Genomic DNA, 25253 nt, shown 5'->3' with positions numbered 1-25253 from the left:
ATCTGTGAATATACTGGAACGTGAAAAAACTTTTAAACTGACAGATATTTCCTGTAACGAGGTTGGTATAACTTGTATCATCTATAAAATTTGAAGGAACGTGATTGATCTCAAAAGGATATGACTGAATATATCATGTCTAATATTGAAATTTGAGTTTTCAGTAAAAAGTCTTACAACAATACAAACTCATCAAGGAGTCTATCTTACATTTAACGGGACATCTTTGATGAATGGGATCTATGTAACTTGAATAAAATGACTTACATGATCGATTTAGCACCATGGCCATTTAGCGTCTCTCCATCTAAACCAACGGTCCTTGACTTCCTGCTGTTGATCATTTATTTGTGTTGCAAATGTCTGGCAACACCCAAGACTTCTATCGCGTGCTACAGCATCTTCTTTGTATGATGAACTTTCATATCTTGGATGCTGAATAAATGCTACGTTTTTCCACCAGAGTTTCAGAGCCTGTGTTATGAAAGCGTGCAATCATGAGATACCTCACAAAATGACAATGGTGGTGACAAAAAGGTCAAGTAGGGTGGGTTGTGTAACCAGTCAAAATAGACCAGGTTGAAATGTATCATTTTAAGAATGGGCAAGTTAAATCACGTCTGACTGTCTGAGAAAAAGCACAACCCAAAATGACCCATTTCATGAGTAAATGGGGTCGCAATTGTCACCTCTAATGACTTGACGTCCCATAATCTCCTTTGACAGAGTTGGATATTGTTTTTAGTGTTTGCAGCAGCATCACATACAAGTCCATCTTTTCTTAACAACACTTGAAATATCTTGTGTAAACTAATGAAATAGAAACTATTCTTACATGCCAGTAAATCCAGAGTGCAACTTTGTGAGGCATTAGCCAGAAGAAAACCGCATGCTGAACTGATGATGAAGATATCCTATTTGCTGTCAATGTAGCAGTGAAATAGTCACCAAGCTTAGGATGGCTTACTGAAATTTTTACCATAAGTTTATCCCCAGGTACACTTGTTTTCATGTTCCAGCTCCCAAGCATATCCTATGATTAACAAGTAATCAAACCAACACTCATAAACAATCCCTTTACACATACACGCATACAGATATGAAAGAGATATATGTCCATACACAAACATACATACCATGAAGGGGCTAACATGAAGCGGTTTTGCAACTACATCAGAGTTCGGGTTGAACAGAAACTGTACCCGTTCCCCCCATGGTGTATTAGTAACCTAGTAAAAATTGTATAAAAAACACGAAATCAGATAAACAAGTTATCATTCAAAAGAAGAATACTCAGGTATATATAATTGTTCAGCCATATGCAATGCTATATCTGTCACTGTTTACAGACCTCTGCAATGCACATCTTTAAGCATCTGGTTGAGCCTTCCAAGTCATAGCAATAGTACAAGCTCAACGGGTTTTGTTCATATCCAACACTAGGAGGAATTGTCAATAGGAAACTACAACAATGGTGCAAAAGTTGGTTAATACATATCTATTATCTAATCACAAAAGAAATGACAATGATATACATAGTACATTTAAGTAATATTGTTTACGATGACAGATACTATATAGCATTCAATGATGGGTAGTCATTTTGAGATTAATGATCAACAACTAGTGGCGCAAGCTGAATGAGTTACTACCTTAATAACCCCTAAAACCACTTGAAGACATGGTAAATGACTAAAATCTATTGAAAGCTCCGACCTTTGAGTTACAAGGAATTAGAAACTCCCAAGGAAGAGTCCGGAAACGGCAAATTAGAAACTCCCTCTCCGGTTATACCTTCACATTTTATGATTATGGTACACAACCAATGTAGTATAGTAGTATAGTGTTGGTACAAACTCCACCCCTGCAATTTTTGATGTCATACAAATAGAAGCATAATCAATACACAAGTCTAACCTACCTCGGCCTCACAGTTGATCACTCTATGATAACTGAGCAGTATCCTCCAAATCGCCTTACAAGCGATAACCAATGGTGGAAGTTATTAGAGCCTACAAGAAACTCGAAATTCAAAGACTCAAGTGATACCCATTTAATTCCTACGTCGTGGTTAAGACTAAGCGACGTGGGATGGCATTGTACTTTATCATTAAATTATTGTATGTCCTTTGTAGTTCCCATCCCACTATTAAAACTCAGAACTTGAACTATATATACTTAAGGGGTTCAGAAATTCACTTTCGAAGTCACTATTGTAACTTATCAAAGTCAGATAATTAGGCGCAAGCAGAGTCACATTTATCTCAACACTTCTTTTGTCCCAAAGTACATGACTACATTTCCATAATCCATATTAGTTTGGCATACCTTAATTGGTTCTTACATCTGATACTATGTGAAATACTAAAATTGGCTAAATGATTTTCATCTCTCAAAAATCAACTAAAATACAATGTTATATATATAGGTCATAGATCAAACATAAATGTTGTAAGACCCTAGGCATAATCCCATGTCGGTGGTGGACTAGAGTGATCCGAGGGTTCATAAGTAAGAATTTACCCTACATGACACAACATGAATACATGAGGTAGCCTGAGTAGGATCCCTCTCTATTTACTCATTTAGTACTAATGACACACTATCCTAAAGTTGTATGTTTTTTAGTCTAGTAAATAAACATTAAATTTGGAAACTTTCCATCAAAATCTTGAAAACCCATATAGCTTGATAAATTTGGGAACTTTCCAAACATAATGATCAGAATCTTGAAAACCCATATAGCTTGATAAACTAAAAAGTAAAAACCAAAACAATTAAGAAAAAAAGAACATATAATGAGACTTACACAGGACCATTGGTTTGGGCGATATCACGAGCTTGTTGAGAAGAAAGATGGTCAAGTGAGTGTGGGGTGTGATCAAGGTCAATGTAAGCGTAGCGAACATGGTACTTGAAAGAATGGTGAACCGGACGACGTCGTTCGTGCCAGACTGTGCCTTGATATAGTGCAGCTGAAGAAGTGGGTGGAGAGTTGGAGAAGAGAAGACGGAAAGGGAGGAAGAGGGATAGAATGATGGAGGTGAGTGTGGTGGTCAGGATTGACCAAACTAGATACACTGCTTCCATCATTTCCAGATGATAATGTTGTTTTTTTTTATTGAACAGCAGATGATAATGTTGTTAATGTTCTTTTTTTTCCCTTTCTTATGTACCATTGATTGTTTTATATCCAATTAGATTGCATTTATGTAGTAATTCTGGACTTCTAGTGCATTATATAAATGTTATAATTTTATATTATATATATATATATATGGGAAAGATAATTTGAGACCAACTAAAAAAAGTCTAAAAAATGACTATTGATTTTCGTAACTTACACACCACCATCATCATCTACTATGATATACAAGACTTTTTTGTAAAAACACTAAGACTTTCCGGCGACAGGCCCACGTAAAAATCATGTGTCATGATTTTTACGTGGGCCCGTCGCCGGAAAGTCTTAGTGTTTTTACAAAAAAGTCTTGTATATTGTAGTAGATGATGATGGTGTACAAAAATCAATGGTCCTAGTTGGTCCTAAAATAAAAGGTGGTCTCAAAATATCTTACCCATATATATATATATATAATAAGGGAAAAGGAAATATAAGACTTGTCTGTAAGTTTAGGTGTGGAACCCTCCACATACTAATATTTTATTATATATTGTTTAATGAATAAATGTCTGGAGCCCATGATTTTTATGGTTTAAAAAATTAATATGTGAGTGTTCGACATCTAAGCTTAGGTACCTAACAGCCTTATATTTCACATCCCATTATAATAATAATAATAATAATAATAATAATAATAATAATAATAATAATAATAATAATAATAATTTGTATGTATATCATCCTCCTACATAGAGTTACGGTACGTGTTAATGCAATGGTTTCAAATATGTCGTAAAAGAAATATGATGTTGTCGCATATGTTTAGACCGGATTAGAAAAAAACCCCTATTTTAAAAAATAAAATAATATATCTAACACCAGTAGAAATATTTATGGTTAGTTACAAAACAAACAGTTAAAAAATTTAAAATAAGACACTTGTTATGAAACGAATGAAGTATTAGATAGACAATATAATAACACTATCCTAAGCGCAAATGAATAAAATTTGGCGTAAATTAAAGTAAAGACAATCTCATACACCCATAAACATAGATAATACTAGGTATCCCCCCCCCCCAAAAAAAAAAAAAAAAAAAAAAAAAAACCATTTTTGGGAGAACCGGTTTTGAAAAACTGAAAACCAAGCAGAGAAAAAAAGAAAAAAAAACAGTTTCTTCCAAACTTTTCCACCGTTTTGGTCATCAGTTTTTATAGTCGGTTTTTTTGGTTCGGTTTCGGTCTTTGAAGAGAAAACAACAAAAAAAAAACGGTCAACCTCTTGACCAAAACAAGTGTCAAACGGGGTCGAGGTTGACCATATCCGATCTTTTATCGCATTAACCAAAACCAATTTTGGTTTCGCTTTGGAGCCGATTTCTCCTAAAATCGGTTTTTGGGCATGGCGAATATTAAAATTGGATAGCTCAATCTATCGGTGAGCTCCAATTTAGAAAAAAAAAAAAAACTTAGCAAATTGAACGGTTAGGGGGAGAGGATTCCCTAAAGTTGTCTAATATGACTAGTTATGTTAGGCAACTCTTGGCTCTTGGATTAAAATCAAGGGTTGAGATTCAAAGTACATATTTAAAGCTTAATCATTGATTTTCATCCAATTGCCTAAATGTTTCTAATTTGATCTATTAAGTTGAAAACAACTTTAGGATTTCCTTCCCACGGTTAAGTCTTCGACTCGGCTTAGACACCAAGTGGCATGTATACATATACATATATACACTATCTATAACTATCTTATAAAACATTGTGCCTTTTTTTTTTAAGAAAAGATGATTTGAACTATCCAAAATACCCATATTGTTTATTCACTAATTTAAACATCTTTACATAATATACCTATAATAACCTTAAATCTCAATCATTCATTTTTTTTCTCTTTCCTCAAATCTCAACCACTTATTTTTTTATATCTCATCTATAAATCATTTTATTCCTCTAATTCATTCAAAAAATTTTATCTCAAAAACCGTATATCGAAAAATTATAAAAATTGTATGAGTCTTCTTAAAATTTCATGCTCTTTCATTAGAGATGTCATTCAATACACTTTCGAAGAATTTTTAAATCCGATGGTGAAGCATGTACGGTTAAGGCACTTGGCTATCATACTCTATGACTTGACCTATCACCCCACAATCTCACCGCCGAAACCCGCGATCAATAAACATAACACGTGATTCAGTAATTGGACACCCACAGGTATTTACCATCCAGACAATCGATACAACCAAAGCCCAAAACATTTCCCTTTAAACAAACTACATCACATTTCACATTACTCCCACACACACACACACACACCCGCAAATAATGGCATCTCTAGTTCAAGCAATCGGTGCAACTTCATCAACAGCAGCAGCCCTGTCCACCAATTTCACTTGTCGCAATTCCCTTTCAGGTTGTTTCATTATCCTCAATTTCAATTGTTTCCATCAGATTTTTTTAATTATAAGAGCTGAATGGTTGAATGTATTTCAGAGAGGAAAACTAGTTTTGTTGTGGTGAGATGTGGCGGTGCAAAGACAGATGGTGTTTCCAACAAGATAGGCTGCAGAGCTGACCAGTTGGTTACAAAGGCTGTCGCAGTGAGTATATATGTATACATATATATATATTTTAAATTATGGTTTTGATTAATCAATTGTTGTGTTTGTGTATGTATTGTAGACAAAAGCTGATACTCCACCAGCGTCAACTGCATCTAAGCCCGGGTAAAGCATATAATTTCTTTTGCTTATTACGAATTGTTAATAGTTACGCACTTGCATTGTTTCTTTAGAGTGCTTTGAGCTTCGATACCTAGAAATAAGGCTTACCTTGGTATGTTCAAAGTGTAATAATGAAAGTCTAGATTCTACTTCTTATATTTGTTTGCAAAGTAAAAGTGCTATAAGTTCATGGATCTGTTGTAATTAGATCATTTGAGACACAAACAATACCCGCCTTTCTACTTTTGATGACAGTTTCTTCGTCCAATAGTGTTTCAAGCCATTAGAAGAAAAAAAAAAATCTACATTCAGTTTATCAAGGCTTTTTGTGAAACCCTAAATCTTTCAATTCAATGTCACAATCTAATAAGTTTTCATCAAAGGATATCAACAGTTAGAAAGCCTCATCATCTATCAATAATCTATGTCATCACCCCCAACAAGCTGTTCAGAATTGTCACTCTCCTTAGTTACAACATTGCTCTTCCTGTTATATATTTGCACCATTAACTTCAGATAAACCCCTGATAATATAATATCATCTATATATCATGTAATGCACACAGTTCTACATCTATAAGAACCATCCCCTTTTTTTCAATAATGGTGATATTATTTCTTCTCCAGACATGAATTATTACTCTTTGAAGCACTTCGAGAAGGCTTGGAAGAAGAAATGGAAAGAGATGCACGTGTGTGTGTCATGGGAGAAGATGTAGGCCACTATGGTGGTTCATACAAGGTCACAAAAGGACTCGCTGATAAATATGGTGATCTTAGAGTCCTTGACACCCCCATTGCTGAAAACTCATTCACTGGGATGGGAATCGGAGCCGCCATGACTGGCTTAAGACCAATCATTGAGGGAATGAACATGGGTTTCCTCCTCCTTGCTTTTAACCAAATCTCCAACAACTGTGGTATGCTCCACTATACATCTGGCGGTCAGTTCAAAATCCCGATTGTCATTAGAGGACCAGGAGGAGTTGGGCGCCAGCTTGGTGCCGAGCATTCCCAACGTCTCGAGTCATATTTCCAGTCCATTCCTGGAATCCAGATGGTAGCTTGCTCAACCCCTTATAATGCAAAGGGGCTAATGAAAGCAGCCATCCGGAGTGACAACCCAGTCATCCTTTTTGAACATGTTTTACTTTACAACCTCAAAGAACGGATTCCCGATGAGGAGTATGTTTTAAATCTCGAGGAAGCTGAAATGGTTAGGCCTGGAGAACATGTCACCATTCTGACATATTCCCGGATGAGGTATCATGTAATGCAGGCTGCTAATACTCTGGTCAACAAGGGTTATGATCCAGAAGTCATTGATATTAGGTCTTTAAAGCCATTTGATCTTTATACAATTGGAAACTCGATTAAAAAAACGCACCGTGTGCTTATTGTGGAAGAATGCATGAGAACCGGTGGAATTGGGGCCAGTCTGACTGCAGCCATTAATGAAAACTTCCATGACTATTTGGATGCACCAATTGTGTGTTTATCTTCACAAGATGTGCCAACCCCATATGCAGGGACTCTAGAAGAATATACCATAGTTCAGCCTCCTCAGATTGTGGCTGCAGTGGAGCAGCTCTGCCGGTAGTAAGGTGGTTAACAGTAGAAATGAAAGACAATAGTCTCCATTCTCGTACTGGTACCATTGCTATGCTTTTTTTTGCTCCTATATATTCTGTAATTCACCCATTTATATACTTATGTGCTTTTTACTTTCTTTTCGCTCTACTTATGTTTCTTATTTATGGATCTAGGGTTTTTATAAGAACAAGATTCTTGGTTATTTTAGTAATAATTCTGACAAAATTTGTGCTGCAATTAGCCAATACTACGCAACGAGTTAGAAGATTTTGAATAGGATGTGAATTATAACCTTACTTATTAAATAGTTCGTAAATTTTGGCCTTGCCTTGGTAGCTAAGGTAATGAATTACTTAAATGTCTTCTGATAAGAAAGTTGGAAAACTGTTAACTGTCGCCTTTTTGGTGAACTGGCCAATCTTTTAAGGATAACTGAAAATGAAATTGGTGCATCGTCTGCTTGAGTACCTATTGTATTGATTGCAGGTTTAGCCCTTTAATAACACTTCTGATTTTGTTACTCTGAAGGAAAAAATAACAATTCGGGAGTTCAGGTTAGCCTCTTACATACAAGTATATAACCAGGCAAATGGTATGTATTATTGTCGTAACCACTATATATACCGGACAGATTTGGCCATTACTTAGTAGGCTACACCGAGTTTTTTATGAGTTGATAGGTTGAGATGGAATCTTGCAATCTAGTTTGTTTAGAATATGAAGTTACTGTCCATCTTTGAGAACCTGGTGTTTCCATTATTCCATATCAACTCATTAATGTTTTTTGGGAAACCATCTTGTATCTGTCACATGTCTTGTTGAGTGTCTTGAGTACAAGTTATAAAAGCCCAAGTTCATTGATTGATAGCAAATTCTAAGCGTCCATGTTTTGATTTTAATCAATTAGTTATTGTACCTGTCACGTGTCTTGTTCGGTGTCATGAGCATTAGTAATGGTTAGCGTAGTGCCACATCATCACCACGCCACAATCACACAGTTCATATATATATATACACACACACATACATATTACACACATAACCACTGAGGAAGTCAGGAAACCACCCCATGCCATCTTCGCTTACCTCATCGCTTAATATCAGACGTTCCATACCAACGAGTCAAACTGGAGAGGTTGTGATAATGGTTCACGAAATCGAGTACCTCTTCGGTTAAACTGTAGTGGGTCGTTGGCACCAGTCTCTTACCCCTTATGGGCCTTAAGCGAAATCATTCATAGATAGCACCATACTATCTCAGTAGTATCACAATGCATTCACAAATAGTACAATTTTCATGATTCCGTTGGAAATATGATGGAAAGGTATAATTTTCACCAACTTTAGACATAAATATATACAAAGTATGAGTGACGTATCTCTACTATATAGAATGTTTTGTAGCTGGTAACAAGGGCTTAACAATACACAAATATGTGTTCTAAACGGAGTATTGGTGTAAAAGTGTGGTTTTCACCAACTTTGAACAAAAATAAATATAGTTTTGACTTTTTGAGTGCCGTATATACTAATCATATACGAGCATGGTACCCGCGCGTTGCAGCGGATATCATTGACATGACATCTGATGTCGTGACTATCAAAAACAGTATAAACATACAATTAATTAGCAAGATAATACGATAGATAATAACGTAGCTACAATAGCGGCTAATGTTAAAAATGTTACACTAAAGCAATACTCTTATGTTACATTGTTACTCAAACACTTGCAGAGATATTAACTCCCTAGATTAAAACATTTCGACTTTCAAAAGTAAACCCATATGCCTCATTTTTTTTTGGCCAACCCTTTTATCACCTCAGTCTGACATGACCTAATGAAATAAAATATATACCATCTAAATTTTTGCCTGACCATGAGACATGTGATACTTGTCGACTCCTGGACCAAAGTTTTGTTATCATTTATTAGTTACCCGAAAATATCACAGCATTCCATGCCATTATATTGTTGTCTTCGGGTGTTCCACTAATGCCTGCAGGACCCTCCTGCTGTAACCTCTTGAAATCCCTCATCAGCCTCTTCCTTGCAGCAGTTGACATTGTACTCACCTGAAAATATCATAAAATTGTTTATCTTAATCCAAAAGATAATAATCAAAATAGAAATTGTGTCAAACATGTGCCTATTTTGACCTGTTACCCGCTAACCAAACCGATCCACTCATTTTATGATGGCATTTCATAAGCTAACCCTTCTCAAATATTCACTACTTGTTTTCTTTTTTCTAGACCAGTTATGTAACTAATTCACTTTTGGTAAATATTGGTAACGGGCAATAACCTTAATATTATTTTTATATTCGCTTTATTTTATCACTTTCTGAAACAATTTATACAATAATTTTTTCATCTAGTGATATTCAAGATGACCCTGTAATCCATAAATTGTGGATTCACATAATCACATTCCATTGTTGAATGTATGAGTAAATGTGTGGTGATACATGTTTGAACATCTGTCCTGAAAAAACAATATAAATTTGCTTAGTTATACAAATATTCTTTTGGAACGATACAAATTACAAACAGTTTGCTGTTGATCTTGTTTAAAAAATATCTTAAAATATATCTGGAAAGTCAACTTTCAGAAATCGAGTACTGTGATTGATCGATAAGTTATTAGAGCAACCATGTTTTAGTATAATAAAATTGTCATACATTTTGGTTTCGAACTTTAATTTAAGATCTATAATAATACTTATTTTCATTTCTTTTTATAATACATAATACATTAAGTATAAGCTATAAACTCATGAAAACTATGAAGACTGATTATTAAAAAGATTGATTATGAACATAATAATTCACAACGAAGAATATATATATATATATATATATATATATATATATATATATATATATATATCGGTAGATCTATGGGTATCTGTCTATTCTGAATTTGTGATCAGACAAGTTTGTGAAATTTCATATGTGGGGTATGCATGAATAAGACTAGTTAGTGAGTCATTGACGACTAAACAAATGCAAAAACTCATGAAAACTATGAAGACTTATCTACAAGTCATAAGTGAACACAACCATTCCTTTAGCCATGGTTTTATTTTATTTTATATCTGCAAAAATGGTTATTTATTACATCATAATTGTTTTTCCCAACCGAATGTCATGACCAATATCCAATTTCACCAATGTCGGAGACATGGTAGCTCGGTCTACAGTTACTGTAGGTTAATTTTGTTTGAACAAAATATTGTTCTATTATATATATTGCTACTAAAATTAGAAAGATATGAGACATTAGTCAATGAAATTAATTCTAAAATTTCAAAAGATTTTTCTAGCATTAAAACTTATAAAATACACCTGTGTAACTAAATAAGAAATTAAGACTAACAAAAATGGAAGAAAAAAACCCTGAAAACTAATAAAAAATCAAATAAATCTTAAAAATTGCTAAAAACCGTAACATAGTAAGAAGTTAGTTTTTTTTTAAAAGGTATAGATCATTTGCTCGCAATAGAACATTTAGCTTATATTGTCTTAACTGGGTCCGCGCTATCACTCTCAATACCTAGTAGGAGGAGAAACCCCCAACTAAATCGTGCGAAGGCACGCCATTTAATTGAGGTAAAACTCTGCCCCCTCTGCAAGATTCAAACCTACTTCATTGGAGGACTTTTTGTAAAATTCATTTAAATGTATTTCCCATGTCTTAAAATCGAGACCCTCAACATATAAAGCTGATGCTCAACCATTGAGCTATAATAGAAAGTACAATAAGAAATTAGTTAGCAATTAATATCGTAAGAAATTTTTCACATTGTAATATATACATAGAGTTAGAATATAAGAATGAAAATAATCAATAAAGCACTAAATTCTTTTTTTTCCCAAAGAAATCGAATAATCGATTATAGTCAGGGCAACATCAATGTTAAATGAGTACAAACGTTATAAAATAGCGATGCAAACAAAATATACTCTTAACGAAAAAAACGTCATTAATACACATTGTCCATCAATTTTATTTAGTATCACTTAAGACTAACACGATATCCGCGTAATGCGGCAGATGTCGTGGCGGTGATAGTGTGGTGGTGGGAGCAACTGTTGATGGTGGAGACGACGTTAAGTGGTGTAGATAATTGATGTAAAAGTAATTGATTTAAAAGGTTAATGAAGATTTTTTTAAAAGATAATAGAATGATAGTGTAATTTAATCATTAATTTTATTTTAGATAATTTTCCAATGTAACATTTAAAGAGAGACTTGTTTTTTTTAGATAATAAAAAAGTACAGATTAGATGTATAGGAGAATTAGGATTAAGAAATAGGGGTATTTTGGGTATAAAAAATTGTTAAATTTCCTAAAAATAGAAAAATTCAATATGTTCTATAAGGGGTTATAGATAAAGAACTTAACCGTTTTAAAACAAAACATAAAGAATGCAAACAGTGACGAAACCAGAATTCCAGGCTAGGTAAGTCCTTGGTTTATATAAATCGAATTGTATGTGTTCAGTGGCAAAGGGCGATTTAGAATTCCAACTCACGTAGGTCCTTTATTTTGACTTTAAGACGGTAGAGAAAAAAATTAGATGGGTTGGAGAAACTGTCGGGTCACAAATGTAAAAGAGCAATTTTACTATCATTAATAATGCAATACAATAAAAAAAAATGATAATTGGGAGGGAACTACTTAGCCCCTTGTACCCTTTGGGTACCATTCCTTTGGGCATCCCGGTGACTTCCCTAGGGAGTAGGTGGGAATAACGAATACTGGGTTGAGCCAGGATTCGACCCGCGCCTTACAAACTCCTAGATCCCTTGTGAAGGGGGCGGTGGCCACTGGGCTATCAACTCAGTGGTTAATAATGCAATACAATAGATACAGCCAAAAACATTTCTTCGCCATAATTTTTTTTTTTCCGTTTCTCTCCTCCCGAACGTATTCCATACGCAAATATAAGATGTGAATTGAAAGTATGTCCTAACAAAATTTATATGTAGGTACTCAAAGAAACTATCACATAGCCTATAAATCTTTTTCTAAATGCAAAAGGCTTAAAAGAAAATGGTTCAATAATATATATTATTATAAATCATTAGTTTTTTTGATTTTTTCTTACTTAATAAGTTGCTGATAACCCAAAATATTTTTAAAATTTTATTTACTATTTTAAAGGTTTTTACTTGAAATGCCTATAATATATACTTAAAATAACCATATTACCTTTAATGAACTTTTACATCACTTACTTTTTGTTTTTTTAGAAGGACAAAAAATCACTATTACATTAATAACTACACTGTTATTGTCACCGCTACCACTACCGCTAACCCGCTATCGCCACCCGTCATCGTCACGTCGCCGCTATATCACCATTTCGTATGGACAAAACTGGTTATCAATAGATGGTATTGGTATTTGAAGAAATTGGAGACTTAGACGTCTTAAGTTAAACTTGTAAAGTTCGGCTCCGTGTCACGGGGTTTCAATTGTCGTGTCGAAACGGTTGTTTATTTTAGTGTATTTTTCTACGGCCTATTTAAAAAGTACTAGTCATTGATAAGTTTGTTTTAAATATATTTATCTACGGGCAAACCACGGTAGCTTTATTCTGAGTGTGCATATGATTCAAATATTGTGATTATGCTTTGTTACTAATGATTTGTCACTTTATATGTTAGCTAAAATTTTGGTTTCAATATATTAGTTGGAAAAGGAGAAAAGTGTGACAATATCCGAATAGCGATACCTATACATAATGGTACATGATATGATCCAAAAAAAATTGTAATGTATTGGTTGAAAACTTCAAAGGAAAAAAATGTGTAAAAAACAATAATTAACCTGTAGTTGAAAATCTGAATGAGATGCGATATGACAAAATCTAAATGGTGTATGATACATGGACATGAAAAAGCTGCAATATACTGGTTGAAAATTTATAAAAAGAAATGTGCAAAAACACAATAACTAACATATAGTTGAAAATCTGAACGATATACGATATCACAAAATCTGTATAGTGGACAAATACTAACTCGCCACATGTATCATTTCATCTCTATCTTTAATAATAATAGAGTATATAATTTTAATGTAAATAAAATGATGCCAAAGAACGAAGATAGAGATTTCTTAAAACAAAAAAATTGAATATATTTTATAATTTGTTTGATTTGGATATATGTAAAAACTAGATTATTGATCCGCGTAATATGCGAGTATACATATATAATTAATAACATGTTATCATTTATTTGATATAAAAAAAAGTAATAAATATTTGATTTTATATATAAATATTTGATACTTAATATAAGATTTAATATAAGATGAACTATCTAATTTTAAATAAGAAAAATCATATAAATAGTTGTTTTTCACATATTATTTATTCTTTTATTTCATATGAATATAATAAATTATTTTTTTTATTACTTTCAATAACATCTCAAGTTAAAATTTGTCATTATGTTTAAATCTTGAATTAGTATAAAATTAATAAATTATAATTAAAAGATTAGTTTTTATTAACTATTTTTAATTTTTATAGAACAATTAACTATCCTACTTAAAATCTTAAACCATATCATTACTAGGAACAAAACATATAACTCTTGAAACCTCTCCTAACCCCCAATCCCCAACAATTCATTCATACAAATGTAGAAAGTAAGACTCAGATGCTAATTAAACATTTCAACCTTAAAAAACTTACCAATATCCCACTAATGTCATTGGAGTCATCTCATTAAAATTTTAATTAAATTAGAGATAAAATATTTAAACGTAGTAGAATTCGAGGTGTTTATATATATATAATATAGGGGTGTGTTATTTTAGGAACAATCTTAGACTAGGACCATTATGACCAAATCTCTACCAATCATTTTTATCTCTCTTCAAGTTTCAAATTTCTTTTTCCAGAATTCGGCGACATTTCCGGAGAGAATCGGTTTTGTTTTTCGGTGGATACGGTACCGACGTTGCCATCATCCATTCTAAAGGGGCTCTCACCGGACGCATATGGGAATCGTATGGATTTGATGAGCGACGATCCAAGAGATGGTGGCGGTTTGTTACGGTACGGGCGTAACCCTTGTTGCCATCGTCGTTGTGGCTGTGGTGGTTGGAGATGATGGTGGTGGTTGTCTCGCCAGAGAAGAAGGGAGGAGAATGAGGAGGTGGTGGTCGGAGATGATGTTGGTGGTCGGAGATGAAGGTGGTGGCCGGAGAGGAAGGATGGGGGAAAAATGAGTAGTTGAAATAATTATGAAAGTTTTTAGTTACCGTGGACAAATGGAGTGTGACAAAATAATTATGAAAGTTCACACTAAAAAGTGTGAACTTTTATTTCTACACACTTTTTAGTGTGGAGAAATTTTCACACACTTTTAATTCAATATATTTCTACACACTAAAAAGCGTCACAAAATTTTTAATTTGTTCACACTCACCTAAAAGTGTTAACAAATGCAATATTGTTTGTAGTGCCTTTGTCGTTTGGTGAGCGTTTTTGTGAGTAGTCTAGGATTAGTTTAGCTTAGCAGACTAAGGTACTTTGCTCCGTAGGGTTGTTTAGAAATAGTTTATTTTCCTTAGTTTTTAGTTAATTCATATGTATAGGTATGATTGTCATGGTGGTTTACGTTCCTCCTGTTTGAGCTCTTTGTTGTAGACTTTGTTTATTATGTTCCTACGTTTTATGTTGTTATTTGCGTACTATGGTTGCTAGAGTTTATGTATTGTGCTAAGGTATTGTTAGGTCGTATGTTTGCTACTCTTCTTTACTCTGGTGGTAGCTATACCCAACGGACCCAACTAATAGGTATACCGTCTTATTATGCTCTCGACAGACAGGTATAAACACTCTACCTTTTTACGGCTTTTACATCTTTTTGGGCGGAGGTCCTTATAGAAGCAATCTCTCTACCTTTGGGTAGAAGTAAGACTGTCTACAGCTCACCTCCTCCATACCCTTACTTAGGAATTAGGTACAGTTGTTGTTGTTGTTCCAATAATTTAAGTTATTTGTAAAATTTTAAAAAATAAATAAATGGATCTTGTTAATGACAAACACGTGTATTAACTAGTTGTATTCTTACCAATTTTTTTCTCGATACTCTAGCATTATCCAAAATAATACTGTATTACAAGCCAAGTGATGATAATTAGTAAACTGTTGCCATTCAAACAGAAAGACAGAAAGTCATTGAAAAGGAATTTAAAATTAGCTTAGTTCTCAATCAAACGATCAAACATACCATCAAGAAAAGTATTAATCGTAAGAGGTGGATTGGAATGATTAGTTAAAAGTATATGAAGTTTACTCTATAATTAGACACTTCTTTCAAAAATACAGCTCATCATCAAACCTAAATTATCTACCTACAGGGCATTTGTATCTCAAACTTTAACAAGTTTCCCTTAATTAGTTAAACTTTTGAATTTACCATCAAAATAAAAACATAACATATGAAACAAACAAATATATCAATCTGTACGTACTACTTAGCTTCTGTTCAAGTAATACACCGGCCAGTTTGATTACAGTGTACATAAGTTTCAAATTGGTTCAGATTAATAGAATATTCTTAATCAAGAAAATAAGGCAAATTAAGGATCATGAATGTGACTCCCGATGAACAAAAAGTAAGGATATGTACGTATTCAAGGCAAATGCTCTATACAAGTCAATACAAACTCGAAGCAACAAACCAGACAATACCATTCAATCATTCATCGATAAAGCAAAGAGACCCAACTTATAATAGCCCAGCAAATAGATAGAGGTAATTATGAGTATATGAAACATGTAATATATGTAACTAATAATAGTTGAATTGGTAAGAGTGTATAAACTAATTCCTTTAAGAATTATAAAGGTTTTCTTTTGACATGGTCTATTACTACAACTCAAAGGTATAACTTAACAATGAACCAAACGTCAAATCGACGATATATTATGAAACAACTTAACCTTAAAACTATAAAGATCTCATTATATATCCAAAACAAAATTAAATAAGTAAACGGCGGCATTCTCAACATGCCCAAAAAACAAAAACAAAAGGCACCATGTTCTATCAAATTTCAAAGTATCAAATCACTCAAAAGAAGAAAAATAAAATAAAACTAGTAGTATAACTAATTAATTACCCGTAAACATCCTTGCATGTTGATCCAGCTGATCCATCATATAATCACCATTGTTGTTCATTGCTTGGGCATTATGAATTTCTTGCATCACAAAGTCCGGCACTTGAACTTGCACCATTGGCTGAGGAATCGCCCATTGGTTCACGTTATCGTAGATCACACCCCCATCATACACCGTGTTATAACCATACCCCCTCGGGTCACACTTCATCGATGATAAAGGTAAACAAGAATTAGATTCAGCATGATTATTGAGCCACTCAAGATCGCCATTACTCATTATTTGATGGTTCATTATTTGATAATGACCAAGATTACTAACTGGGCTACCTAGGTTCAAGCCCAATCCTGAGCCCAAACCAGTAAAGTGATGAAGCATTGGTTTTTTGTGATCATCGAGTTCTAACATAGATGGCATTAGGATTTTCATGTTATTTTTCTTGAATTCATCAACAGCTCTAACTATATTTTCTTTGTTTTCCAAAGACTTAACCAAACCCCTTAATTGTGCTTCGGAATAATTATTGAACTCATCATACCAAGTCGAGTACTTGGCTTCCATGTTCTTTTTTCGAGCCTTCATTTACTCATCTTTAATCTTTTTCTTACGATCTTCAAAAAAGTCATTGAGAGCATAAGTCTTCTTTCCCGAATCACCCTTTTTTGTCTTGTAGAAAGCGATGGTTTTCTTGATTAGCTCGGGGTTTTCAGGCCAAACCTCGGGCTCATTTGAATCAGGAGGTAATATGAACATCACGGTATTCACATCACAAAGAGTTGAGAATTCTTTCGCTTTTTTAATCATCCCTCGTTTCCTTTTTTGGTAAGTCGTGATTCGAGTTTTCTCTTTTGGTATGAGTTCCATCCTCAACTTTGCACGACCCATCTACAAGAAAAAGAAAAAAAAAACATATATTAGATATATGTAGTCAAGAATGTATATATAGTTATTACATACTTAAATTACATGTGTTAATAATGTATATATAGTAGAATGGTTTGTGTGTTTGGTCAATGATGGATATATAGGTATGTATGTACAAACTTTCTTGTCATTTGATTGATGTGTAAAATCTAGTTTAAAAATTAAGTTACAAGAATTACCTTAAAACTGACTACTACACACTATCGGGCAGTAGACCCGTTCGTATATAGTATAATTAAATGGTAAAGTAAAGCAATTGTTAATATTAAGTAATTCTAATTTAAAAAGGGGGTTTTGTGACCATGTTGTCACGTTACAATTAGTTAGAAAATTAGTTAGTAATCCCTAAGGATTAATCGATAAGAGTTTTGTATTTTCAAATAATAATTAAAGGATTATCTACTTTCGACTCCATGACACATTAACTCCGGTTGCATTTTAAATAAGACCCAATCCAAATATGTTGACCAAATAACCTAGACTCGAACAAAGAAACTCACTTGGTGGCCGACAAGATTATAACTCTATTCAATTCCATTAACTAACTAGTTCAATCATAGAAAACTGGCACCACCAACGTTTAATACAATCTATCTAATTAATCAATTTGTTTTGGTTATGAATTAACAATTATGCCTACATGAAACTAACGTGACACCATCAACCGCTAATCCCATTTAACAAATTACTCCATATAATTACTATGTTGTTTACTATCACACTATGAACTAACACCAACTACTCATAGACAAACAATTGAAATCATACTTATATACTTCCGACACCATCGACAAAGCATACATGTATCACCAACAAACATAATAATAAGTGACAAGAAAATAATTTATTAAGATCTCGGCACAACGTTAATTAAATCAACTTGGATTAAAAACTATGCAACCATTGTCTTTGTATCACTTCATCTAGGTAGATGATAATAGATTTAGGTACTTATGACAAGAAAAATAAAACTAACAATAATTATATAAATAGAATCCATAATAATTATTTAGTAATATAGTCTCAAAATAAATAAATATAAAAGAGTTTGAGAAAAGAAATCAAACAAGAATCGTACTAACGGATCGATACTAAAGCTGCTCGAATTCGAAACAAAAATTGCACCTCCTTGCGAATAATTAACTGCGATCCCCCCTAGCCGACCTTCAATTTGATTCTCTCCAAAACTCTTCAAGCACCTCCCTTGATAGCACGTTATGATCTATTATTTAGAAGTCGGTGTCCTATGAATTGTGACTTTAATTTAGGCCTGACTTCAACTCCATGACTTATAGGCCCATATAACTTCTTGCACCGCATCTCCTCCTCTTTCCTTCCTTTCTGCCGAGTTCAAAGAGCAAAAGGGCCGAAGCCCACAAAGATTATGGATTTCACTTTGTGTTTTCTTTATTTGTTTTCACGTGAACAAAAGGAAAGGCCTTTTATTTTTCTTGACTATCACACACATACCACATGCACACTTAAATAATAAATATACATGCTATATATTTGAGAATTGAATGCAAAGTAGCCACTTGATTTTCTAGCCGATGCCACCATATGGTATTTTTGGTCAAGTCTCTTATACTGCTCATTGTTGATCTTTTAGCCCAAATCTTCATTGTCTCCACTGTTTGCTAACACAAAAGTTTACTCTTTTGCAGTTTTGCTTTCTCGCTCCACAATCTTTAAACCATTCCCAATATTACCATCTTTACTTTCTTCATGCGTTTTGCAAAACCTCTATCAGTTTTGTCAACTTCATGCCACATCAACATTTCTAAATTGATAAATCTTACAAACAAACGCTTTTTTATAGGGATGTTCATAGATCAGTTTGTTCGGTTTTGATTAATTAAGAACCAAACGAACAACCTGTATTTTGGTTTCAGTATATATCAAATTAAATCTGACCAAGTATGTTGTCAAATCATACCATACCAAACCATTTAAACTCGTCCAATTTGATGATTTTGAATTTGTTATGCTAAAATACACATTTATTTGTTTGTTTTTATGGTAGTTCTATGTATTGCAAATTCATGCAAAATATTAGATATTAATGTTACAAATAAATTAATTTGATTGACGCTTGTCATCTTTCATACATATTGAGTTTCGTTCTTCATACGTAATATATACTGTATTTAAGAGTGTAATCTTGCACAGAGCCGGCTCTAGAGTATCTATGGGCTAAACAACCGTTTTAGGCCTTCAAAAATTTGAGGTCTCAATTTTTTGTATAGTAAGCTTGTGTTTGGACTTGGGGTTAAGTATACCACTATACAATTTTTATAAGAGTACCACTCTTATTAGTTTTTTTTATCAACCTCTACCCTTTGCTTTTACTAGTAAAACAATATAATTTGAGTTATCTTTTTTTTTTTAATTTATATGTTAATGAAGTAGACCCTCAAAACTAATTTCGCTTAAGGGCCATAAAACCCTTAAGCCGCCACTGATCTTGCAGAAACAATAAATATGAATGGCAACATTTTGGTATGTTTAAGAAAGGTATTTGTAGTTTTTAGTTGAAACTGTAAGTTATATCTTTTAAAAAAACCTGTTAGTTAGAGCTTTTACTTTCTAAAAGCGTTTGGTATGGTAGATCTAATTGCAACCTTACGAAGTATTTGTATAACTTTAAAGATTAAAAACTTCATTCAAACTAAAATATCCTGAAATGATATGGGTATGTTTGGCAAGAGTTTTTCAAGAGTTTTTTATTTAGAGTTTAGTTTTTAATTTTAAATAATTTAATAAGCTCTTATTATGTGAAAAGTGTTGTTCGAATATAACTAGATTTAGATTTTATGTGAAAGAAAAAGCTCTAAAATAAAACACTACTTGAAATAGTGTTTACTTTTGAAACACAAGATTTTGTTTACGTTTATCCAAAAAAGTTGACACTATATATATATATAACTCTTGAGCTGTTAAAAGTTTGATCCGGTCCGTTTTTACGGTTTTTTCTTTGCTCAAACCATAACCGGACCAAACAACCCTATTTTTTTCATTACTTAAACCACCAGACTAGACTTTAACAATTCAATACCCCCGTTTGGTTGCTTTGAACGGTTTAAACGTACGGTTCAACGGACACCTCTGCTAGTTTTTCACATCAGTTGTCACTTTATTTTATACACACACACATATATATATATTACACACATAACCACTGAGGAAGTTAGGAAACCACCCCATGCCATCACCACTTCCATAACAATATATAAATCAAAAATCATTCCCCATAAACCTCAATAACCAATCAAAAACAAAATAAAAAAAAAAATAATAATAATAAAACCACAACCACCCAACACCCATCCTAAGGTGGACACATCAACACATCCACCTTGGGGCTTTCATACTCACTCTTGTAATGGACGATCCCGACGATCCTACCATGTTTTGATTCTTATCAATCAATACTCAGTACTAGGATTTTGATTTCTTCTCTTATGCTTGAATTGGTTATTTAAACTTGTCAACACTGTAGATTTTGAACCCATAAGAAGTTAATCTCAAAACTGGAAACTGATCGAGATTGAAATCCTATAACTCTAGTGAGGTTTTTTTATTATAGGAAAAGTTGTGATAAACGAGAATCAGATTCCTAGCTTAAAAGAATAAAAGATGTTTGGATTCCATATTCGAAGTTAATACGTACAAAACAAAACTTAATATAAACAACGTGCAAAAGTAGTTTATATATATTGCACAAACATATAACGATATCGAACATAATGTTGTATATTGTTTGCTAGCTCTTGTTACAATTGTCTTTATATGCAGATAAATGGTACACATACAAATAAGCTACAATACAATTATATAATAAAATTATGTGCAACAACTACAATGAAAAGGAATCAAGAAAAAAAAAAAAAAAGGTTTCTCCAATGTAGTTGGTAACACATCAATTTGCGAGAATGATGCTACACCTATCACACTAGCTCTATCAGCATTTAACAACAACAAAATTTCACAAGATGTATTGTATCCACATAAAAAGATGTAAATTAAAGAAATTTATTTATAAGCATTATAGCCTTAAGGGTGTCTAGAAATTTTTCCTTTTTTTTTTTATATATCTATGTTCTCAGTAGACAAAGTTTTCGAAGGTGGGGCGTACGATAAACCCATTCTGTCTCCTCGGTGCTGCTACAACATCTTTTTCAAGTAACCTACAATGCGATATTGAGGGTCATACACAACGCCATTTTGGCAACGTGCATATAAAACACCCGTTCTATTTATTTATATATATTTTGACGTTGATAATGACTATCTACCAATTCAATAAACTTGAAAATCTTGTGAGGTTATCACAAATTGAATATTGAGTTCATAAAATGACAAATAGTAGGGGAAAAAAATAATATGCAATGCGGAGTAATATCTATAACTTGAAAGTGTTCAAAGCAGGGATTTTTTTCATGTATTGAAAAAAAAAAGGTGCACCTTTAATTTTGTAGTTTATTCTTACTAAAGATTAGTTCTCTAAATGGAAATTTTTTTACAACATTTATATAATAATATTCATATAATTGTAGACATTTAGACTTAGACATAGATTAATCTTAAGACTTGCATCCTAAAATTAATATTTACCAAATGGATTTAACTCCACAATAACACACATGTATACATACTCCCTATCATCAATGTTACATAAAAAAAGTACAAGTTTTTAATATTGTTAGTATTGGAAAATACAGATATTGTACGGATGGAGTATATGATACTTAATCATTTTATTAAAATACAAAAACATCCACACGGCTCTTGGTAATAAAGTTGCTGGAAAACGGTGGACAATACAAAATAGAAGTGGGCCAAGCTGGCAGTAATGTATGTGTACATATTTATATACCAATCTATATCTATATCTATATTTATATTTATATATGTCATAAAGCAGTATAGTACTGTTTATGTAAAAAAAAAAAAAGTAGTATAAAAATGACAACAGGGTAAAGTCTAGCCTACTGCTCATCCTCGGCACTCGTGTTTGCACGGTTGGGTCCGCATTTATTTGACACGCATCAACCGCCCCCCACCTCCAATATATACTAATCCCTTTACCCACTTTACCAACCCAACCCACAACCCATAACCCATTTCATTTCATTTTCCTATTTGGGTCTCTTCAAGTTTGAAGATTCTTTCTTGCTAAGTTTGTGCTAAAGGGTAAGTTTCATTTTTTTTTTCTTTTGTGTTAGAAATCTTGTTATTTGTTTTTGTTATTGTTATTATTATGCAAAGGGTTAGGATGGCATCAAATCAATCATTAGTACATAAGTTAGGTGATTCACAAATAAAAGTAACTCCTAAGTTTAAGTTAGTTGATTATAGTTGTAATATTAAAGATCATTTGTTAGAGCTAGAAGAATCTTGTTTGTATAAGCCTTTGATTCCTGGACTTCCTGATGATATAGCTTTAAGTTGTTTACTCCGGTTGCCGGTTGAGTTTCATTCATCTGGCCGGAGTGTTTGCCGCCGGTGGTGTAGTTTGTTTGGTGATATGGGTAGGTTTTTTACTTTAAGAAAAGAGATGGGGTTTCAAGATCCATGGTTGTTTGTGTTTTGTTTTAATAAGTTTAGTGGAAAGATTCAGTGGCATGTTTTTGATCTTGTGCATCTTTCTTGGCATGCTATTCCGGGCATGCCTTGGTTGGAGAAGGTTTGCCCACATGGGTTTAGGTGTGTTTCGGTCCCCGGAGACGGATCGGTGTTCGTCTCTGGCGGGCCGAATAGTTTGGTGTGGAAATTTGAGGTTCGGTTGAATAGTTGGGGTGTTGTGAAGAAAATGATCACTCCTAGGGCGTTTTTCGCGAGTGGGGTTATTGATGGGATGGTTTATGTAGCCGGAGGGAATAGTAGTGATGGGTTTGAGCTTGATTCGGGTGAGGTTATGGACCCGAAAGATGGTTTATGGCGCCCGATTAGTGATATGGGTGCGAGCATGCCCTGTTATGATTCGGCCGTGCTTGATGGGAAGCTTTATGTGACTGAAGGTTGGTTTTGGCCGTTTTATGTGGTACCGAGGGGTCAAGTGTACGACCCAAAGACAGATAGTTGGGAACGTATGGCGATGGGGCTTCGAGAAGGGTGGACCGGCTCGAGTGTGGTGATGTTCGGGCATTTGTTCGTGGTGTCCGAGCATGAGAGGACAAAACTTAAGGTTTATGACTCGAGAAATGATGTATGGGAAACTGTTGATGGATCTCCATTGCCGAAACAATTATGCAAGCCGTTTGCAGTGAATGGCTACAACAATAAGATCTATGTGACCGGAAGAAACCTTGATGTTGCGATTGGGTTTATCCACCGTTTGCATTCCAATTCAACCGATAAAGCCACAAACTTTTCAGTTCGATGGCAGGTTGTAGAAGCCCCACCGGGCTTATCTGACCTGACACCTACAAGTGCGCAAATTTTGTTTGCGTGACAAACAATGTATTTCAATATTTGTATGTAATGATGTTATGTTTTGTAACCGTGTGAAGAAAAGGAAAAATGTATATATACTGCCAATACCAATTCTAGTCTTTCTGCTGTTTTAAATTCTTTGATATATGGATTCTACTCATGAAATCTGGTAGAATGCAAATACAGTCTCAATGTCAAATATACACATGGATATCGAAAGTTGGCTTAGTTTTAAGATTTTTTTATTTTACAGTTGCACATCATTCATAATGACCAATGAGTCATTGTCTTATTTTATTTAAATTTAGTAAAATAAAAAAAAAAAATTCACATACATTGATAAATATGGAGGACCACTAAGTAGCAGGGTTGGGTTTGCAGTTATCAGTTTTTTAAGGTAACAATGATGGGATGTGTGACCATGATTCCTGGGATAAAGTAGAAGAAACCCATTGAGAGAAAGTTAGAAGCCAAGTACAAGTTGAATTTTTATTTCTTTTAAGACACTTCCTTAGAATGTTAACAGAGTAAAATTTTTGTTTGTTTATTAAAATTTCAGAAAGTTAACACAGTTTATTTTTATCGGTTTATAAGTCTACCGATTCGAATAGATGAAAAACAAACTTTCACAAGAATGTCAATTAAATTTTTATAAAACTAATACAACGAGTGACATTAGTTTTCTATTACAATTTGAAAGTACCTAACTTAAATAAGGAAAAATTGAAAAACATATTGATAGTTTGTACACCGAACCACGATTAAGTCAAGAGGGAATATGATGAATGTTTTCGGTTGTTTGTTGGCGATTTCCCGAAGGTAGAGTGAATCTCTTTACGCTGATTGTGATTGTGCTATTGATCTGGACGATTTATGTTGAATGTGTTGTTGTCGTAAAGTCTTACGGGTCTCCTTTTATATGGGGAACTTTGGCTTGGAGAATAAGTCGAGATCTAGGGTTTACCTCAAGAATATAATTTCCATAATTACCGGTCTTTATGATAAGAACAAATCCCGGACCTGTAGGGAAACGATTATTATCTTTTTTATCTTTTGTGCGACCTTCGCTACATAGGACCTTCGTGACATGCTTCATACCTCAGGTATGGTGTGTCATCAAGCCCCCTAGTCCAAGGGGATTTTTCGCCAAATAAATATTGCCTTAGACTATTATTGTCAATATTGTATTTAGTGGGTACGCGTTGTGAAAAATATAATCCAATATATGTATACACACATTTGTATATGTATATTTGGAAGTACCTAATTTGGATTTTACTAATAACATTAGT

At 33.5% G+C, this 25253-nt stretch overlaps 4 protein-coding genes across 4 annotated transcripts; 2 read left to right on the top strand and 2 right to left on the bottom strand.

Moving 5' to 3' along the window:
- Positions 1 to 104: 104 nt before the first annotated feature.
- Positions 105 to 3164, bottom strand: LOC122596010. Its single transcript, XM_043768507.1, has 5 exons — positions 2810 to 3164; positions 1352 to 1463; positions 1137 to 1229; positions 836 to 1033; positions 105 to 474 (listed from the first exon to the last, which is right to left on the bottom strand). The coding sequence occupies exons 1-5, from the start codon at positions 3091 to 3093 to the stop codon at positions 277 to 279; spliced, it is 885 nt and encodes a 294-aa protein (XP_043624442.1). The 5' UTR covers positions 3094 to 3164; the 3' UTR covers positions 105 to 276.
- Positions 3165 to 5378: 2214 nt separating this feature from the next.
- LOC122595211 (pyruvate dehydrogenase E1 component subunit beta-3, chloroplastic-like) lies at positions 5379 to 7680 on the top strand. Its single transcript, XM_043767547.1, has 4 exons — positions 5379 to 5540; positions 5621 to 5727; positions 5810 to 5853; positions 6478 to 7680. Exons 1-4 carry the CDS (start codon positions 5453 to 5455, stop codon positions 7448 to 7450), a joined length of 1212 nt encoding a protein of 403 aa, XP_043623482.1. The 5' UTR covers positions 5379 to 5452; the 3' UTR covers positions 7451 to 7680.
- A 9504-nt stretch (positions 7681 to 17184) lies between these two features.
- Positions 17185 to 19304, bottom strand: LOC122597280 (agamous-like MADS-box protein AGL82). Its single transcript, XM_043769894.1, has 2 exons — positions 19236 to 19304; positions 17185 to 17487 (listed from the first exon to the last, which is right to left on the bottom strand). The coding sequence occupies exons 1-2, from the start codon at positions 19302 to 19304 to the stop codon at positions 17185 to 17187; spliced, it is 372 nt and encodes a 123-aa protein (XP_043625829.1).
- A 3433-nt stretch (positions 19305 to 22737) lies between these two features.
- Positions 22738 to 24072, top strand: LOC122595416 (F-box/kelch-repeat protein At1g30090). The gene has a single exon (XM_043767770.1). The coding sequence runs from the start codon at positions 22787 to 22789 to the stop codon at positions 23978 to 23980; it is 1194 nt and encodes a 397-aa protein (XP_043623705.1). The 5' UTR covers positions 22738 to 22786; the 3' UTR covers positions 23981 to 24072.
- Positions 24073 to 25253: the final 1181 nt, after the last annotated feature.

Source organism: Erigeron canadensis, chromosome 4 (assembly GCF_010389155.1).
Source record: "Erigeron canadensis isolate Cc75 chromosome 4, C_canadensis_v1, whole genome shotgun sequence".
Classification (NCBI taxonomy): domain Eukaryota; kingdom Viridiplantae; phylum Streptophyta; class Magnoliopsida; order Asterales; family Asteraceae; genus Erigeron; species Erigeron canadensis.
The sequence above is the reverse complement of the archived record's forward strand: the minus strand, read 5'-3'. Positions and strand labels throughout refer to the sequence as shown.

Coding starts and splice junctions, on each gene's coding strand:
- LOC122596010 (XM_043768507.1), bottom strand. CDS start 3,093: ATGATGGAAGCAGTGTATCTAGTTTGGTCAATCCTGACCACCACACTC. Junction 1,230..1,351: donor TAAAGATGTGCATTGCAGAG/GTCTGTAAACAG, acceptor AATTTTTACTAG/GTTACTAATACACCATGGGG. Junction 1,034..1,136: donor TTCATGTTAGCCCCTTCATG/GTATGTATGTTT, acceptor TGTTAATCATAG/GATATGCTTGGGAGCTGGAA.
- LOC122595211 (XM_043767547.1), top strand. CDS start 5,453: ATGGCATCTCTAGTTCAAGCAATCGGTGCAACTTCATCAACAGCAGCA. Junction 5,541..5,620: donor TTGTCGCAATTCCCTTTCAG/GTTGTTTCATTA, acceptor AATGTATTTCAG/AGAGGAAAACTAGTTTTGTT. Junction 5,728..5,809: donor TGGTTACAAAGGCTGTCGCA/GTGAGTATATAT, acceptor TATGTATTGTAG/ACAAAAGCTGATACTCCACC.
- LOC122597280 (XM_043769894.1), bottom strand. CDS start 19,304: ATGTTGATGTGGCATGAAGTTGACAAAACTGATAGAGGTTTTGCAAAA. Junction 17,488..19,235: donor GCATGAAGAAAGTAAAGATG/GTAATATTGGGA, acceptor TTTTTCTTGTAG/ATGGGTCGTGCAAAGTTGAG.
- LOC122595416 (XM_043767770.1), top strand. CDS start 22,787: ATGCAAAGGGTTAGGATGGCATCAAATCAATCATTAGTACATAAGTTA.